Source organism: Schistocerca serialis, chromosome 4, assembly GCF_023864345.2.
Source record: "Schistocerca serialis cubense isolate TAMUIC-IGC-003099 chromosome 4, iqSchSeri2.2, whole genome shotgun sequence".
NCBI classification, from domain to species: Eukaryota; Metazoa; Arthropoda; class Insecta; order Orthoptera; family Acrididae; genus Schistocerca; species Schistocerca serialis.
The window spans coordinates 883958539-883978420 of record NC_064641.1 but is presented as its reverse complement, the minus strand read 5'-3'; the positions used below and the strand labels follow the sequence as shown (position 1 = coordinate 883978420).

The 19882-nt window shown below is 42.3% G+C and overlaps 1 protein-coding gene across 5 annotated transcripts in view; it reads left to right on the top strand.

Moving 5' to 3' along the window:
• LOC126473542 (pericentriolar material 1 protein-like) overlaps positions 1-19882 on the top strand; it is a 390146-nt gene that overhangs the window by 211000 nt on the left and 159264 nt on the right. For all 5 annotated transcript variants that reach the window (XM_050100664.1, XM_050100665.1, XM_050100666.1 and 2 more), the window contains 3 exons: positions 6331-6532; positions 15704-15811; positions 18491-18547. In XM_050100664.1, the coding sequence (XP_049956621.1) occupies positions 6331-6532; positions 15704-15811; positions 18491-18547 (367 nt within the window). The remainder of the gene's footprint in view (positions 1-6330; positions 6533-15703; positions 15812-18490; positions 18548-19882) is intronic.

The window sequence follows — 19882 nt, the reverse complement described above, 5'->3', positions numbered from 1 at the left end:
ACTATTCTTTGTTTACGTAGTTCCTCTCTATAAGCAGATACAGTTTTTTCACGAATTGTTCCTCTGTCTTTACTGCACTGCACGGCTTATCAATTGAAGGCAGTTTTATAAGAGTATGAATCAGTGTGGTATGAGCCATTTCCAAGCTGTATTCTTGAACATATGAACATTAGACAGCAATCTCAAATTTTTTCTCTTAAAAAATACAGGGTATCTCAAAAGGTATTGTTCAACATTAATGTTTTACAGCATCCAAACTAATTAAGATATTTATACCATGCTTGGCTTACATGAGACACTATCCTAAAAAGTTTTTATGCCATTTCTTCAATCTCAACATGAATGCCTTTGGTGGCACGTTCAGCATTGATCCAGTCTGTATTCGAGTTCTATCCGTACTCAGTGCAACATATCTACATCCATTTTGGCAGTGGCATTGTGTTTGTTTACTTTACCACAGATGTGGAACATTTTCTCACCGGAAAATGTTATTGCTATAACATCAAGTTTAACAAATATATTTCAGAATGACACAACACATATAAGACATGTGTACACATTAGCATTTGAATGAGCACTGAGTCCCAGTCTAGCGGCCACTGCTCGGCTGGCCGCTTAGGTGACGCAGCTGCTGCATGGCTGGCAGACAGCGCCGCACATAGAGGATGCGCGTAATTGCGCAGCGGCGCTTTGAATGATCGGTGAGTAACAACACTTTTCCCCCCTTTGAAATTGTTGCCCTGGTCTTGATGGAGGTGTCCTGGAGATGGCTAAAATCCATAGGCGTTGTTTGACTCGCCATAAAGTCTCGAGGAGGAGGCTTCCCGTACGGACGGAAGTGTCCCCGATGATAACGGGTCGAGATGACAGGAGACGTAGGGGTTGAATCTGCTCGGGCCCCCTGCGCCAATCTGCCCATTGCGGCAAGTCCAGTTGATATAACAGTAGACATGGGCTATGTGTCGGCGTCTGTTGCAGGAGGAGGCGAGTAGATTTGTTCTGACAGAGGATGGTCATCTGGTTCCTGCATGGGCACGTCTTCTGGTGGCGTCCGTTCTTCCACCGGCATCGCGATGACGGTGAGAGGGCTGCGTTGTGAGTATTGAGAGATACCAAGATCCCGTGCGTCAGGTAGGGCCAAAAGTGGTGTAGCGGCATTCGGAACAGGCGTTGCCGGCACACGAGGCCGAAGCTGGTCCGAATGACGCACTGCAACACCCGTGTCCGTCCGGATTTCATACAGGTGTCTGCCACGGTGTCTTAAGATGTGGCCCGGGCTCCATTTTGGCCAGCTGCCAGATCCCCGTATCCAGACGAGGTCGTCGGCGGTGAGCCGACCAAAGGAAGGCACCCGCGGCCGGGAAGTGGAAGGCCACAGAAGATGAAGTAGTGTGCGGGGCTGTCGGCCATGTAAGAGCTCAGCCAGGCTGTGGTCGCCCATGGGGGTGAAACGGTAAGATGCCAGAAACTGGAGAAGTGCATCATCAGCAGTAGAAGAAGTCAGAAGTTTCCGCATCTGAGCCTTAAATGTACGGACCAGTCATTCAGCCTCACCGTTGGATTGTGGATGGAACAGCGGGGCCGTGACATGCATAATGCCGTGACGAGCACAAAAATCCGCAAATTCGGAAGAGGCAAATTGCGGACCATTATCAGTAACAAGAGTAGAGAGGAAGCCTTCCAAAGAAAAAATGCGGGCGAGAGCACTGGTGGTTGCCGCGGTGGTAGGCGACGTGCAACGGACAATGAAAGGAAAGCTAGAGTAGGCGTCAATTATGAGGAGCCAATAAGTACCTAAAAAGGGTCCCGCAAAGTCAGCATGAATGCTCTCCCAGGGCTTCTCAGACGAAGGCCACAGAGACAAAGATGACTTCGGGGCAGCGGCCTATGACGCACAAGGGCCGCAGGCAGCGACCGTGTGTGCTATTTCAGAGTCCATGCCAGGCCAGTACACATGACGACACGCCAGAGATTTTGTGCGCGACACACCCCAGTGCCCTCGGTGAAGGAGGCGCAAGACCGAAGCACGCAAAGACGCAGGTACCACAACATGCGGTGAAGCATTGTCAGTGGAGAGGAGGATAACACCATTCCTAGCCATGAGGTGGTAGCGCAAAGCGTAGTAGTTCCACAACAGATCAGAAGTCTTAGCGGACGGGCGATCTGGCCAACCCTTCTGAATACAGCGTAAAACCCGGTAGAGGGTAGGGTCAGAACCCGTAGCAGCCGCCAGCCTGTCCCCAGTGATGGGGAACCCGTCCACAACCCGCTGCTCGGCAACATGCAGGTGGAAAAACAAAAGTTCGTCCCTATCGAATGCCTGATCAGGACCCATGGGAAGGCGAGACAGAGCATCAGCATTTGCATGTTGAGCCGTTGGCCGGAAGTGAATCTCATAATTGAAACGAGACAAGTAAAGAGCCCAACGCCGGAGGCGGTGTGGAGCCTTGTCGGGAAGTGACATTGATGGATGAAACAAGGAAACAAGTGGTTTGTGATCCGTAACAAGATAAAATTTTGAGCCATAGAGAAAAACACCAAACTTATAAAGAGCATAAATAATGGTCAAAGCTTCTTTTTAAATTTGAGAATACTTTTGTTGGCCATCCGTGAGTGTTTTGGAGGCATAAGCAATGGGTTGTTCCGAACCGTCAAAAAAACGGTGCGCAAGGACTGCACTGAACCGATATTGAGAGGCGTTTGTGGCAAGAACAAGATGTTGGCCAGGTCGATAAGTGGCCAGGCACGGGGCCTGTTTCAGCATAGTCTTCAATTTCTGGAAAGCCGCTTCGCATGACACGGACCAGTGAAAAGGCACGTTTTTATGCAACAGGCGATGCAATGGCTGAGCCACCGAAGCCGCAGACGGTAAAAACTTGTGATAGTATGCTATTTTCCACAAGAAGGCCTGCAGTTCCTTAACAGATGTAGGGTGAGGAAGGGCATCGATCGCAGCGACAGTTTGCTGAAGCAGACGAATACCATCCCGAGAGAGTTGAAACCCCAAGTACGTGATAGATGCCGGAAAAAATTGTGATTTCTGAAGATTACACTTAAGACCGGCAGTCTGTAAGACATGAAAAAGTGTGCGGAGATTTTGAAGATGTTCTTCAGTGGTGGAGCCAGTGACAACAATGTCGTCCATGTAATTGATACACCCAGGGACAGGGAGCAATAATTGTTCCAAGAACCCTGAAAGAGAGCAGGGGTGATAGCAACCCCGAATGGCAAGCGTTGGTATTGATAGAGGCCGAAAGGCGTGTTAAGGATCAGAAACTGCCGGGAAGCAGCGTTGAGAGGAAGTTGATGATAAGCTTCTGACAGGTCAAGTTTAGAAAAATACTGGCCTCCAGCAAGTTTAGTGAACAGTTCTTCAGGACGGGGCATAGGGTAAGTGTCGATGAGGCATTGAGCATTTACAGTGGCTTTGAAATCACCACAGAGACGAGTATCACCATTGGGCTTAGCAACGACAACAACAGGAGAGGACCACTCACTGGAAGTGACAGGAAGCAAGACCCCGGAAGTAGTGAGACGATCCAACTCCCGTTTTACCCGATCACGACGGGCCACAGGAATGGGCCAGGCCTGAAAAAACTTAGGCCGCGCAGTGGGTTTGAGTGTGATATGAGCTTCAAAGTCGTTTGCACGGCCTAACCCAGGAGAAAAAAGGGACGAAAATGTCGTTGACGAGGAATCCAGTTGAGCATAAGGAATAGCATCAGAGACAATATTGACAGAGTAATCTATGGAGAACCCAAAAACGCAAAAGGCATCGAAACCAAAAAGATTTTCTGCGTTGCTCCGGTCGACCACAAATATGGGAAAAGTGCGAACAATGGATTTGTAAGATGCCTCAGCATTAACCTGTCCCAAGAGAGAAATCTTCTGTTTATTGTACGTCCGTAATTGCTGAGTAACAGGTGACAGGAGTGGAGAACCCAACTGAAGATACATCTGAGAATTAATTATAGTGGCAGCAGAACCGGTATCCACTTGCATGAGAACATCTCGACCAAGGATTTGGACAGTGAGGAATAACTTCCCTGAAAGGGAAGAAGTGCAATTGACAGACAACACAGAATCAGAATCAGCATCATGTTCATGAACATCATGTATGCGGTCGGATTTGCAACCGGAAGACACATGACCTTTCTTTTTGCAATTGTGACACACAGCCCAACGTTGGGGACAATCCTAGCGTGAATGTTTCGTAAAACACCGCGGACATGAAGGTAGTTGTCGGGGGTTTTGCTGCAGTTTCTTAGCGGGTTATTTACGGCTAGGCCGAGGCTGCGCGTGGGAGCGCACTGCGGCCACGTCGGCCGGCGGGGACGCGCCGCACGCGTCGTCAACAGCACACAGAGGTTGTATTTCCTCAACATCATCCCCCGCCTCTACAGTATTTGCACACGAGCAGCGCGAGAAATTTCAAAAGACTGCGCAATGGAGAGAACTTCATCTAGAGTCGGATTCGCCAACTGAAGGGCACATTGCCGAACTTCTTTGTCGGGCGCCGACTGGATAATAGCATCCCGTACCATGGAATCGGCATAGGATTCTTTGTGAACGTCAGTAACAAATTGACACTTTCGACAGGCCGTGAAGTTCAGCAGCCCAAGCGCGATAGGATTGATGTGGCTGTTTTTGACAACGATAAAAGGCAACACGAGAGGCTACCACATGCGTTTGCTTTTGAAAATAGACAGACAGAAATGAGCACATTTCAGCAAAGGACAAAGATGCAGGATCCTTCAAAGGAGCCAATTGCGACAACAACCGATACATTTGAGGTGAAATCCAGGAAAGGAACAGAGACTTACATGGTTGTTCGTCCGTGACATGAAATGCCAAGAAGTGCTATTGAAGACGTTTTTCATAATCAGACCAGTCTTCCGCCGTCTCGTCGTAAGGAGGAAAAGGAGGTACAGCCAACGACGAGAAACGCCCCGCATTTGACGCCGCGACGAAATCACGAATCGCCGCTGTTAGAAGCGTTTGCTGTTCAAGGAGATTTTGCAATAGTTGCTCAACAGTAGCCCTGGAACCCTATAGGTCAACGGTGAAAAGGAAAAATCCACTACCTTGTCGCCAATTGCTATAACGTCAAGTTTAACAAATATATTTCAGATCGACACAACACATATAAGTCACAGAGTAAGTTGACAAGCAAGACATGTGTACATGTTGGCATTCGAATGAGCACTGAGTCCCAGTCTAGCGGCCGCTGCTCGGCTGGCCCCTTAGGTGGCACAGCTGCTGCATGGCTGGCAGACAGTGCCGCACGTAGGGGACGCGCGTAATTGCGCGGCGGCGCTTTGAATGATTGGCGAGTCACAACAGTTATGTTGTTATAAAATTCCCATCCTTCTCTAAATGGTGAAAAACATCCACAGTGAATTGCATCTGTTGTGGCTTGTTGCCTGGTTTCAGTGCTTCCGGCTATTACTCAGGATGGATCCATCTGTAACCGTATCTGAAGAACTCTGTGCATGGCCACTCTAGGGATTTGTAGCAATTGCGATACCTTTTAAACAGCCTCCTGCAGTGAACGTTGAAGAGCCAACCATATCTGTACTGTGTTGGCTTAACTTGTTCCAGGTCATCCAATATTATACATCACATCAATGCTTTCTGTCTGCATAAAATGCCTGTACCAGCAGTGTATTGGCGTTCATGAGGATCGGTGCTTCCTATACCGGGTTTGGAAGTTCCTTTGAACCTGCATGTCCGATTTGGTCTGAATAAACCATTTCAAACAGTGAGCCATTTCTTGAACTGTTGTTATTATGCTTTACTCACATCAACCTGGAACACTCACAAACAAAACATTGTGAATGTTTCTGTCATGTAAGCCAAACATGATGTGAATATTTTAATTAGTTTGGACACTATAACACATTGAAGTTGTAGGGTATCTTTAGATATACACTGCACATTGATGCTAAAGAGATAGATGGTGTCACAATGAACACCATGGTGTGATGGGACCACATCAAACACTCATACCTCCATAACCACAGGAGCTACCACTGCATTACTGCTATAGTGCACAGTGAAGCAACAAAATGTAGCCCCAGACATAAAGACTAGTGATTGCAATGGGCGGTTTTGGTTGTATTGCCAACTTTACCCACAATTTCACTTCTTGAACACACTGGTAGTAGCTGAAGTTATGTTTGGGCTCCTGTATGGCTTAATTGCACATATTTTGCAATGAGAGAAAGACATATGTGCTAATTTAAATCCTCAGAGTCTTTGAGAAGAAGTTACCTATTGTCAATTATTATTCCATTCTGTGTTGTACAATATTCTTTTCTTTACTTTTAGGAAGTCATCAATGGAGCAGTCACTTGGTGAAGTTTTATACTCTGAATTTACTGCACTAGTTGCTGCAAATGAGAACCAACAACATTTCCTCTTACAGCTGTTTGAAAATTTGAAACAAGTCAATTCAGAACCACTGCGCCAGGGCACTCTTCAAGTGTTACAAAATTTTCTTTCCCAGCAATCTCACAACAATAATCCTTTGGTAGGTAGTTTAAATGTATATTTTGAATTTTTACCTATACATAATTGATAAAAAAATATATTTAGTGTGTTGTTTCTTTCTTTATTATAATGCTGCAAATATTTTACTCAAGACATATCATATGTTCCTTAAAAGTAGCCATTCTGGTTTGCCCCATGAAAGCATGTATTACTGAGCTGTTTGTTTTCACAAAAGTCAGTGTTGGGTAAATTACCTTTGAGGCAACCAAATGCAGATGAACTAACCTACTCTTCCACATCTACACCTGTCTTCTTAATATATATAAAGTTGAGAATACGTATGTGTGTGTGTGTGTGTGTGTGTGTGTGTGTGTGTATGTCTGGGAACTCCTCCCAGACACACAGCCTTAGAGGACCAACATAGGGAGGGCTTATAATGCTGTAGCTATAATATGTGTGTAGATACAAATGTGGTGTATTTAACCCCCTGCCATATGGGCTACCCTCATGACAGGTATGTTTTGTGGAAATAGTATTGACCTGCTCTCCAGAGCAACCTACATGTCAAGCCCCTATGGAAAAAAGAGTAGGCAATGCGCTATTACCTCCTCCCCCAGCCTGCCATTCATGTGGAGCACGTGTTGGTCTCACTGCAGATTTCTAGTACTGAGCCACACACAATTGATTTCACCAAAGTGTACGGGCCTGAAGATGGCGTAGATGCAGCGTCGAAACTAGTAGCCAAATAAATATAAAATTTAAGTACAGCTGGAGGGGTTTCATTTTTAACAAAAATTATACCAGCTGTGTCCCACCTTAATCCAATTTAAATATCGATGTATGAAGATCAAAAAACCATTCGTTGACCTTGATATGTAGACTGCCCTGCAAAACAGGTCTATAAATCATGCTGATTAAACTCCCACACAACACACCTCTCATGCGGGGCAGCATACACATCAGCAGCTGAAAAATTGTTTCTGGCCATATCTCCATTCCTATGGGAAGTAGGTTAAAACCTTCATGCAGTGTGTTGTTTGTGTGCCACATTAGGTTGAAATCAATAGAGGGGTATGAAAGGAGATGCCAGACATACATAAAAAACTAAACTCCATCCAAACAGGCCATGGAAGGCCAAATGGTACCGACCGGCCACCATGTCATCCTCATCCCACAGGCATCACTAGATGCGGATATGGAGGGGCATGTGGTCAGCACACCGTTCTCCTGGCCGTATGTCAGTTTCCGAGACCAGAGCTGCTACTTCTCAAACAAGTAGCTCCTCATTTTGCCTCACAAGGACTCAGTGTAGCCCGCTGGCCAACAGCGGTCGGCAGACTGGATGGTCACTCATCCCAGTGCTACTTCGGTGATCTGACGGGAACTGGTGTTATCAATGCGGCAAGGCCGTGCGCTACATACCTGGCAATACAATCTGTGTGTGTGTGTGTGTGTGTGTGTGTATTTTCCTCCCTCTCTGCCCATCTCCTCTTCTCCTCTGCCCCCCCTCGCCCCCCCCCCCCAAGTGCCACAACTGCACTTGTGTGATGGTACTCCACTCCAACTATCCTTGTGTCCCAAACTCAAACTCCACAATCCACCAGTAGTTGTCAGAAATTGATATAGATATGAAATGCAGACACAACATACAGCATGTAAGGTTACATTCAATATTAGACGTACTGTTCCCAGGTGCCATGATGTATAAACTGGTGAGTGATATCACTCTGCTACATGCCACATATACACTGAAGAGCTAGAGAAGCCGGTACACCTGCCTAATATCGTGTAGGGCCCTCCAGAATGTTGAAAGTGCTTAATAATGTTCATGTCTCAGGGGTTTGGTGGCCAGTGGAAGTGTTTTAACTCAGAAGAGTGTTTCTGGAGCAACTCTGTAGCAATTCTGGATGTGTGGGGTATCCCATTGCGCTGCCAGAATTGCCCAAGTCTATCAGAATGCACAATGGACATGAATGGATGCAGGTGATCAGACAGGATGCTTACATATGTGTCACCTGTCAAAGGCATATCTAGATGTATCAGGGGTCACGTATAACTGCCAGCCTGCCATCCATGTGGAGCACATGTTGGTCTCACTGCGGATTTCTAGAACTGAGCCCCACACAATTGGTTTCATCAAATTGTACGGGCCTGAAGATGGCGTAGATGCAACGTCAAAACTAGTAGCCAAATAAATATAAAATCTTAAGTACAACTGGAGGAGTTTCATTTTTAACAAAAACAGTTTTTTTTTGTCCCCAGCATGTAGGCTGCCCTGTGTGACTGGCCTGTAGTGTTCGATTTATACAGGCCTACTTTATCGACGTGTTTTTCAGGGGCTACACCTTCAGATGGGCATGGCTGGGATATTGTTGAGATGGATGGAGAGGACGGACAGAGAGTGAATGTGGCAAGAGGGGATGGATGGGATGAATGGGAGGAGGAGGCAATGGACAGTGAGAGGGGATGGACAAAGAGAGGTGATAGGAAGGAGGCACAGAGATAGGGAGGCGGAAAAGGATAGGGAGAGAGCAATGAGGGGAGGGGATGGGTAGGGAGAAGAGTCAAGAGGTGATGGACAAATAGGTAGGGTAGGAGTGGGAGGAGAGGGACAGGCAGCAGGAGGGAGACAAGGAGGGGATGGACTATGTGTTGGAGGGGGGGGGGGTAGGGAGGGGGGGCGGAGGTTGGTATGGACCGAGAAGGAGAAGCCGGTGAAGGTGCAATTGATCTGTTGAATGTGTACACACATAAAACTGCCAGAAATAGGCTAGTATATGTATTAAGCTTATGCATGTGTTGGTAAGAGCTTCTCTTAATGAATGTAGCTGAGAATATGTAAGTATGTGTGGGAACTCCACCCATGCCCATGGACGAAGTGGGTCAGATTTGACACACGAACTTTTTGCACCAAGAGGACCAACTTAGTGAGGTTTCTAATGCTCTAACACCAATACTTATGGAGATGCAGACATGTGTTTTTAAGCTCCTGCCATACTGACTTGCACTGCACAACAGATGTGTTGTGAGGGAATAATAATAACCTGCATTATCAACCTACATTGCAGTGCAGCCTACACATCAAGGGGAAGAAAGGGTTCTCCAGTTCCTGATGTGTAGACTGCTCATTGGATCAAGTGTGTTGTGTTGGAGTCGTGTTGGCCTGCTTTTCAAGGTAACCTACTCATCACGGGTGGCGAGCCCTTGGCATATAGGGTGTGCAACACGAGACGTGTTGTGGGAGTAGTACCAGCCTGCTTTATTGACCTCTTTTTGCAGGGACAGTTCATGCAGATGAGCATGCATGGCAAAAGGTTGAAATGAATAGAGGAGATTGAGTGAGGGGGGCAGGGTGGGGGGGGGAGGGAAAGGTTAGGGGGAGATGGGAGGGTGGGAGCAGATGACTAGGAAGAGAGGCAGTAGGAAGAGATTTACAGGCAGAGAGGGAGGAAAGGAGGAGAGTGACAGGAAGAGATAGTGTGGGGAATGAGATGGACATATAGGAAGACAAGGAGGTGATGGGTAGATAAGAGAGCTGTATGTATGTATGTATGTATGTGTGTGTGTGTGTGTGTCTAGCATTTCCTCCTAAATTTCTGAATCAATTCCAACCAAATTTGCTATGTAAACAGCAAACTTCTTGAGTATCAGCACTATGGATCTTATAACATCCTAGCCCCAGTAGGAGCACAGATATGGAAAGAAGCATTATGTTTTGTTTTTGACGGCCCCTGCCATATATGTTACCCTGCACAACAGGTGCATTGTGTGGGAATATTATCACTGTGCCTTTCAGCCTGTTTTGTAAGGCAGCCTACAGTCAGGAGCAAGGAACAATTTTCCCGCCTCCAACATATAGGCTGCCCTGCACAAAAGGCATGTTGCGTTGAGTAGTATCGGCCTGCTTTATCTATCTGCTTTGCATGGCAGCCTATGCGTGGGTTCGTTTTTAAGCCCCTGATGTGTAGGCTCCTATGCATGACAGGCGTAGTGGGGTAGTATCGGCCAGCTGTATAATGGACACAGGTGGGGGAAGATTGAGGTGGATAGAGGATGGGATGGACAGAGAGAGGTGCAGGAGGTGATGGAAAGAGAGATGGGACAAAGGGAGATGGGCAGAGAGAGAGAAGGGGGAGGGGGCAGGAGGTGTTTGGCAGAGAGAGAGGGGAAGAGGAGGAGTTGAACAAGAGAGATGGGGGAGAGGAGGAAATGGACAGTGAGAGGGGGCAGTGGAGATGTGCACACTTAGAGAGGGGCAGGTAGAGATGGACAGTTAGTGGCGTGGGGGGGGGGGGGGGGGGGAGAGGTGGGTATGGGCAGAGGGAGCCAGAGAGAGTAGGTAGAGGGGATGGACAAAGAGAGGAGGAAATGAAGAGTCAGAGAGAGTGGAGAGGACAGATGCAGTGGGGGTAGGAGGACGAGGTGCACAGAGAGACCTGGGAGGAAGAGGTTGACACGGGGGGAGGAAATATGTGCAACACACATGCTGAATACCAATGGAGTTTAAACTATGGAATAAAGGCTAATTATTTACTTTTGCCTCTTCTTATCACAGTATTACTTTGTTGTACTCAATTAAAAATAATATTGATCTAAGAGACAATGACAGAAACTCAATATGGCACAGAACTAACTGTTCCACTATCTACACAGATGTCCTTTAAAATTACAGCATCGTGAAGATGATCAGCAACAGAAGTTAAATGTACAAAAAGTGTGCTACAGAGCTGGATATGCTAATTTCACCACAACCAAATAAACTGGTAAGGAATTATGCTATCTAAATCCTGTATTTAGGCTCTCTCAATCAGAAGTTACATTTAAATACAGTTTGTGTCAAAAAAGTGTTATGCCTTAAGAAGGAGAAATGTCTACCAGGGAAAGATCACACACTGAGGTTTTTATTCAGGAGTTATATTTGAGTATAGCTTGATTAAAAATAGTGTTATGCCTTAAGAAGGAGAAATATCTACCAGCATGTTTCAAAATTAGATAGCCTGAGGATCGCACCCCAAGAGACTGAGGTTTATTGTTCTGCAATATTGCTACTCGCTTTGGTCGGGATCCTTCAATTGGATTGGTCATCTCAAAAAGTTCATGAGTCCCAAAAGTAAAGTTTTGCAGGAGAATGCACAAACTTCCTACAGCGTAAACCATCTGTGTATTTATTACTGTTACAATGTCATTGGTTTTTGAGTCTTTAAGGACTGCTTAGCATTGTGTATTTTTGTTTTGTTATATATAGTTTATCATAAAATTAAAATTTTAAAAATTTCTGACTCATAACTTTTTGCAGTTAACAACTATTTATTACCTTAAATGAAACCTATACTTGGACATGCATGTTGATTTTATTAAAATTCAATCAATATGGTGAACTGCAAACTCAAATGAGACTATTACTATTTCATTCACATCATCATAGTTTGTTCCTATGCTGTCAGCTATTCTTGCATTTTCATTCATATCATCATAGTTCGTTCCTGTACTGTTGGCTATTCTTGCAATTGCTCATAAAATTCCATATACTTTGGTGGCTATACCTTTTCACTGTCAGTATGTCTCATATTTTTTTGACAATGATGGGCACCTGTTTTTCGGGATGTGCTAACTCATTGGGAAGTATAGGATCCTTATTGAAACTGTAAAGGAGCTGAAATGTTTTTGTGGGAGCACCATGAATGAACAGCTCAGTTTTCCCTTGTCCAGGATAATGTGTATAATACTCAAAACTCACCCATTTAGAAGAGGAAAAAGAAATTTTATGTTCCGTTGAAAATTTTCCCATATTTGATTCAAAGAGACAAGATTTTTTAAAAATAGACAAACCACCAATTTGTAAATGCTTCTATAAAGATGCCATCAACAGGTTCCGCTGATAGCTCTTTGATCATTATGTCACACTCTTAAAATGTGTAGGTCCTGTGATGATGACTCTCAGACTATCGTTGGTTCCTGTACAGGGAAGTATTCTTTCATCTTCTTAAATCTTCCATCTGATACGAATGTTAAACAAAAGTGAATCATTGTGTTGTTCTTATTCAAACTGGCACACCTGTTGGAGAACAGGTGAAGCTAATTCACATCTTTTGGGATATTTTTCTGGATATGATGGTACAGAAATAAGCAAACTTCATTTCCACATTTCTTGACTGTGCATTCATGGTATCCATAAGACCGTGAGTCTTTATTTTTCATATTATGTGTGTCAAAATCATTGAGCTATAGCTTTTTTTCAAATAAAAGATATCCTGAACAGGAGTAGTTGGTAAATAATAACTTTCACGTGTAGTCAAACTTCAGCCCACAGACATTATTTCCCTTTTTACCGTGTTAAGAAACTTTACTAATTTTACTGTGAAATTTGTTGGACCTTCTGTGGTGAACAACTAATTGCATTGTCACAATTTGTCAACCTTAACAAGAAAAAGTACACATGAAAGCAGCAAAGGGCCACCAATGTCTTTTGCTTTCAGCTAAATACACTTCATTATAGTCACTGCAAAAAGGACATGGGTCAGTTACTCATGACCTTTCTGCACGGAGTGAAGATTTAGATCTCCATTAGTGATGTCACTTGACAGTTGACTACTTCCTTTCTTGTCTTTATTAATCTGGCTATACTGTGTCACCCAGTTCCACCACCAATGTCTTTTGCTTTCAGCTAAATACACTTCATTATAGTCACTGCAAAAAGGACATGGGTCAGTTACTCATGACCTTTCTGCATGGAGTGAAGATTTAGATCTCCATTAGTGATGTCACTTGACAGTTGACTACTTCCTTTCTTGTCTTTATTAATCTGGCTATACTGTGTCACCCAGTTCCAATATATAACTCATTTTTGTAAAAAAGTTGACTCGTGGTCTTTCTGCAATTATCAATTAATTTGTAACCCAAACTTGGAATCAGTCGGTCCAGGAGTCCCATTCTCAGTGCCATGCATGATCTAAATGACACACACACACACACACACACACACACACACACACACTTGGCCATACAGCTACGTCATGTAGCATGAATCAGGAAATGGGTCTGTTTACATGAAGATAGGTATTGAGATGAACAGTGTAATGATGTCTGAATACCATGAGATGCCAGCACAGTGACTATTGTTGCAGCAGAGAGAGGTGTGTCAAAACTGGTGCATCCAATAACAACACATAACACAGGAATGGTACCACATTGTCTTTTCAGATGAGTCCCAGTTCTGTATTTAGCCTCACAGTGGACATATTCAATGTGTGGGGACTCCAAGAAGAATGAAAGTTGCCAGATTGTGTTTGTCTCGCAGGTGGTGTGATGGAATGAGGTGTCATTGAATATGCAACATGATCACTTCTGGTTCTGATTCGAATGACCAGTAATTTGGACAGTGGGCACTACATTCCCGATGTGTTAAGGCTAGTGGAAGTGCCTGATCTTCGATGTGTCCATGCCATGATCTTTCATTGAGATAAAATAAGATAACAATTGGCCCATTTTTTCACGATTTCCCATTATACAGAGGGCCTCAGGCTCTGGTCAGCACGTTCTTGTGATTTCTCATGCAATGAAAACATTTGGTCAAGGACTGTTGAGAGACTGGCACGGCGGTTGATGGTATCTGGCTTGGAGCTGAAGCCGCATGCAGTGACATACTGTTATGTCATACGAGCTCACTTTGACTTAGTGCCCAGCCAAGTTAAGAGTTGGCAACTTGGTGTACTAAATTTTGTTCCCTGTATACCTACATATCACCTAGAAACCTAATCATGTATCCTTCCCTCTGTATTGTATACACACAATAGGTAAAATTTCATTATTTGCTATCGTTCCTGGCAGTTTAATTGTAATGAGCAGTAGTGTATTTGTGAGGGGCCCCCACCTCTCCGCTCATCATTGGGGTGTTATAAAGACGATAGTTGTGATGAAAAATTCAAGCTGAAGTATTCTTTAGTACTACTGTCTAACACTCCTTACCAAAAATGTGTACATTTATTTATGGTTGAAGTTTTTCATATGAACTCCTTTAACCATGTGCCATGAGCTATAACTAACTATTCTACATGTGGCCAGAGTAATGGCCATAATCATTGTGACACAACAGTGATATCATTTTGTGTACTAATGCAAAGCACTGCAACCCATCTAGATTTGGTGACTAACTCAGGAGTGAGGCTGCAACATAACAGTGTTAATAGTCACTTGGCACATTGTCATGGTGCTGCAGTAACTTTTATACAACAAAGCTACACTATTTTGAGATTTATTGTAACAATATACTTAGATATGAAAAACTGATTTTACAGCTATTTACATATGAATGTTAGTATAAAGTAGGTGGATGCTATATGTACCTCACATGCTGGAAAGGATTTTCCTGATGAGATTTTTTGGGGATTAAAGAGGAAACCCATTCTCAGACACAGGGCATGGAAAATCCGACAAAACAGAATAAGAGAGCAATAAAACATAATTACTGGTAATAGACAGGCTATAAATGTAACATGTGATTGTTGACAATAGACAGGATATGAAACCTTGAGGACTCTGGTGTGGTAGGAAGGAAAGGTCAGTTAATCAGAGGCAACAGACAGGTTTATTGAAAGTACAAATATATTTGAAAAAAATGTCGGTGGTAATATAAATACAGGAAAGAAAAATTATGGAGACTGTGGGAGAGAAGTGAATGAAGAAAAAGAAGATGCAGAATACAAAGCCGAAATAAAAACTAGAACTTTAATAAATATGAAAAACTGAGAAAATAATAACAGATATGAGGCAAGGAGAAAGGTGCAGAAATGAAAATGAAATAAATGCATGCTGCACTTAGTTTGCAGTTGTGACCTAGTAGCCCTGTACTGAAATGAGAAAGCCTGTTGATTGTTGATTAATATCACTCTCTCTCTCTCTCTCTCTCTCTCTCTCTCTCTCTCTCTCTCATAAAATAGTTCACTCAGTGACTACAGGTATAACCCATAATGTCAAAGAAATGATTTAAGTATTTAAGTAAGAATGTTTGGGATGACCAGGATGTTGTGATTTGAAGAGTGATAGAATGGTACTGTGAATATCATCATAAGTGTAATTAATATCAATCTTGTTTTGGGAAACTGAACCTATGATATGATCACAATATCAGTTGGTTTGCTGGACAGGAATTACGATTGTGGACAAAGTCACATTTCATTTGAACAAAATAATATATAATTTTCTTTCTTTCCAGAATAGTACCCAGTCAACTGAAACGCCACATCCACAAAGTGATACCAGAACTACTGAAAATGCCACTACTGAAAGTGTTGCGTCGAGCACTGGGGATGTTGTTATTAAGGTACAGTTTCTGAAACACAAACAAGTTTGCTAGTTTTCTGTTTTCATGCAAGTGTTATCTGTGATATATATTATATATGGTAAATTGACTAAAAGAGGAGGGGGGACCTTTGTAGTTTATAACTATTTCTTTAATGATATAATAGGTTTAGCAAAAGCCATTAAGCTTGTCATTTTTGTTTTGTTTGAAGGTATATCAGCCTGGTGAGCGATAAGTGTTCAAAATGTTACACAAAATGTTAGATGGGCAGGTAGACATTTCAGAAACTGTCTGTATGTCTGAAATATCTTTACAGATTAAAAATACATAGCATACTCTTAGTGTCAGGGTAAACTCTCAGAACAAAGCACAGGAGGATGAACAGAAGGTGTATAAATAAAAAACCACATTTCAGTTTTGTGAGGGATCCAACTTTAGTTTGTCACCATGAGATCTTCATCAACTTCAAAAGCTGAAGAAATGTCAGAGGCACCATCTATACGAACACAATGAGGCTTTCTTAAATTCTGTGTTTTTATTTTATTATACATATTACATTTCTCTTCTGTGAAACCACCAAAATCACTAAAAAAACAAATTGTCACCTGACTTTAGTAACTAACATAAAAATTGAGTTATACTTCTGGTTTACAACTGCATGCTATTGAAGTTTTCATTGAGCAGTCAAAGCATGGAGACTACAGTGACATCTGTCCATTGCTTCTGAGAGTTACATGTTGCTGAAAGAATAAGATCTGACTAGAAGTTGCTGTTGATTTTCTTTCTTGTGATTGCATCAGTGGACTATATTCTTCATCATTCTCAAAACTTCAAAAGTTTATCTCATGTTAGCTTCTACTTTTAGTGTAATTCTAGTGCCCAAAATATATCCTGTCTTTACACTGTTTCGCAGGTGATGTATAATATGAATGATTATGGTTGACGTTATTGATCTACTTATAAACACTGAACAGGAAGCTTATGAAACATCGAAATTAGTGCACTTGTTTCTATAATGAACTGGTATCACAAAATATTCATTTATTACTCTGATAACAGAGATCAGACAGTGATATGCATTCCTACCATTCCCCTTCAATTGATGTTAGAAGTATATGTGGGAAATTTAGGATATTTTACAGTGTATAAGTCCATATTGATCTGACCATGGTGGAAACACATCATCACATGGACTTCACAAGATACCAAAGGTGTAAAGATGAGTTAAAGTTCCACATTCTGGTCCTGGATGGACCTGTCAGGTCCAAATGACATTTTGTCATTCTCTGCCAATGGCATCATTACATGCAGTATAGAAGGGCATGTGATCAGCACACCACTCTCTGGGTTGTTGTTGGGTTTCGCAACCACTGACTTGCTCCTCAGTTGGGCTCGTACCAGTCCTCCCACTAAGGAAAAATCTCAGGCAGTACTGAGAATCAAACCCAGGTTCTTCAGCATGGTGCTCAGCTGTGCTGACCACTCAGCTACAGAGCAAACATACCAAAAGTGTAGGAGGGTATAATTCATAACCAGTCAGCTGCCACTAACATCTTGCAGGCATTGGTATAACCAGGTCCAAGGTGCACACTTATTGATATATGATGATGTCGTACACATGCTCAATAAGATTTAGGTCTTGTGTCCTATTGTTTGTTGGTGATAGATGATGGCAGATGTATCAGGGGCCCCATATCACCCAGATGAACATTCCCTACATACATGAGAGTACCTCCAGTAATTAACTGAATGGAGTCCTATTGACAAGCTATATCCAGTGCCTCTTGCAGTTTTCAAGATATTCTTATCCTCCCATTGGTGTGTACCGGTGGATACCACAGCCTAGGCAACCAGTATCCGTTTCAGTGTGCTACCCAAATTAATCTCTTTGCTGTGGGCACATGATGAGCAGAGGCACCTGTGTTGGTTGTGGCTTTGCATCCAACAGTGGTAGGATGGTTGTGGGTGGCATGGTTGCTGACAGGATATTGTTGTACATCATTAAGATGCCAAGTGACTTGTAGCACTGTGACCCGTATACCCACTTGTTACAAATTTCAATAATTGATATGAACATGTGTGTCATTAATACATTATTGCCTAGTGCAGTTGACGGTAGTGGTATGAATTTTTGTAAATTGATATACTCATCTTACACACACTGTGGGGAGGGGGGGGGGGGATGTGTGCATAACCTCAAAGATGGGGTGCTCCTTTCATCAGAACCCTGTGAAGTGACATATCAAACTGTTCTATTTGCTGCTACAGCACATCTATCTTTCCAGTGTAAAAGCTGTTTCTAATTCACTTTACTTGCGAGTCTGTATGTGACATTCATTTTGTTCCTTGATTGCAACTTACATATTTCTGCATTAGTTCCATAATTTTTTGCATGTTGTCAGCTACAGAAATATATAAAATTTGCCACATTTCCTTCAGATGTCACTGTTTCTGCATGAGAGTAAGATGTAATTTTAAAATGCTCCACATATCAAATTTTTTGCATAACCTTTTGTGTTCAGATTTCTTTTTGGTAGCTCTATGGATTACCTCTTACACGCCAATGTATCAGGCAGACATTCTGTAAGGGTAATAATCATATACATGGTTTTATTATTCACTGTCTTTAAGTGTTCACGATATTATCTAATTGTATGTTGTTGTTCAGCATTGTAACTATGAAAACATTGTCTTTTTCAGAGTGAAGTTTCTGGTTGTTCAGATTTGTTTTCTTGTGAATATGATGACAATATTGAGGTAAGTTCTAGCAAGTCAAGAAACAATATATTAATTATGGAAGAAATAAACATTACTACTCAATGCATTGTTGAAACATTGAGAGATTGACAGGCTTGTAAACAAGACAGAATTACTGTGAAAACTGTGAAACATTGGTGGTCTTAAACTGTATGCAGTAGCACTAATCGTTACATTATGAAAAAAGATTAGTGTCACCATCACATAACTTAATTACTACTCAAATCAAAATTAAGGGGATGGAAGCTGTACCAAATCATTGCCCCACTTCTTAATTCAACTCTGAGCACTACCCTCATTCAGCCACAAGATTAAATCCTCACAAAATTACAAAAGTTACCAAATAGTTGGCCTGCCAGAATATTCACATCAGTCTAGTACCACAGTTATCAGTTAATCAGCAAACTTAAAGTTCTTTGTTCCAGTATTACCACTTTAAGCTCACAATACCTCAGAGCACAAATAGAAGTTTTCAGATAACGTATAGATTCGATAGTGCAGCATTTTATGACTTGTACCTCACTAAAATATTGCTCTTTCTGTTAAGCTCTCATTCCCAGCTGCAGTGTCATGAATTGCACAATACACGCAGTACTCAATATTGCCGAGTTCAAATTTGCTAAATATAGTTACACCACATTCGTTGTATACAGTCATCTTTTGCATTACTCAATCATGTCTGTCAGGTCTATTATTTTACTTACCTTTCTTACCTCATTAACTAGTGGAGTGCATTCTAAAAAAATTTTAAAAAAATTAAAAATTAAAAAAAATCCCTATTTCAGAGACAGGCTCCCTAACCATTAAGACCCTAGCATTATTCACTATTTTATTATTTCATCATTGCTTCATTAACTAATAAACACCTGCTCTGCTTATTCAATACAAAATTGATTCTACTGAAAAATACTCCACAGTAACAGAGCCTTATGCTAAGGCGAACTTAACTCATTACCGATCAGATGAAATTATCACTTAGAAAAAATGTTATTTCACTGTATTCCATCAAATTGCTTAAGATTATAGCCTGAAGGGTGATATATATACCAATTTTGCTTATACATTCCATAGATTACTCCAGGTAACTATGTTTGAAGTTGGAATTCCTTAATGTTAGAAAATGCTGTACCATGACACAGATGGATAGTTATCTCCATATACTGATTGTTCTGAACACAAACACTTCTATTATACCATAGTTAATATTAAGATCTAGTATTCAAGATGGTTTTTACTGCGTATTGCCTCTGCTGCTGCACCAATGATTACTTCAGATGTTAATTATAGTTTTCAGATAATGTGGACATTCTCCACATAATACTTCATTTTCAGTTT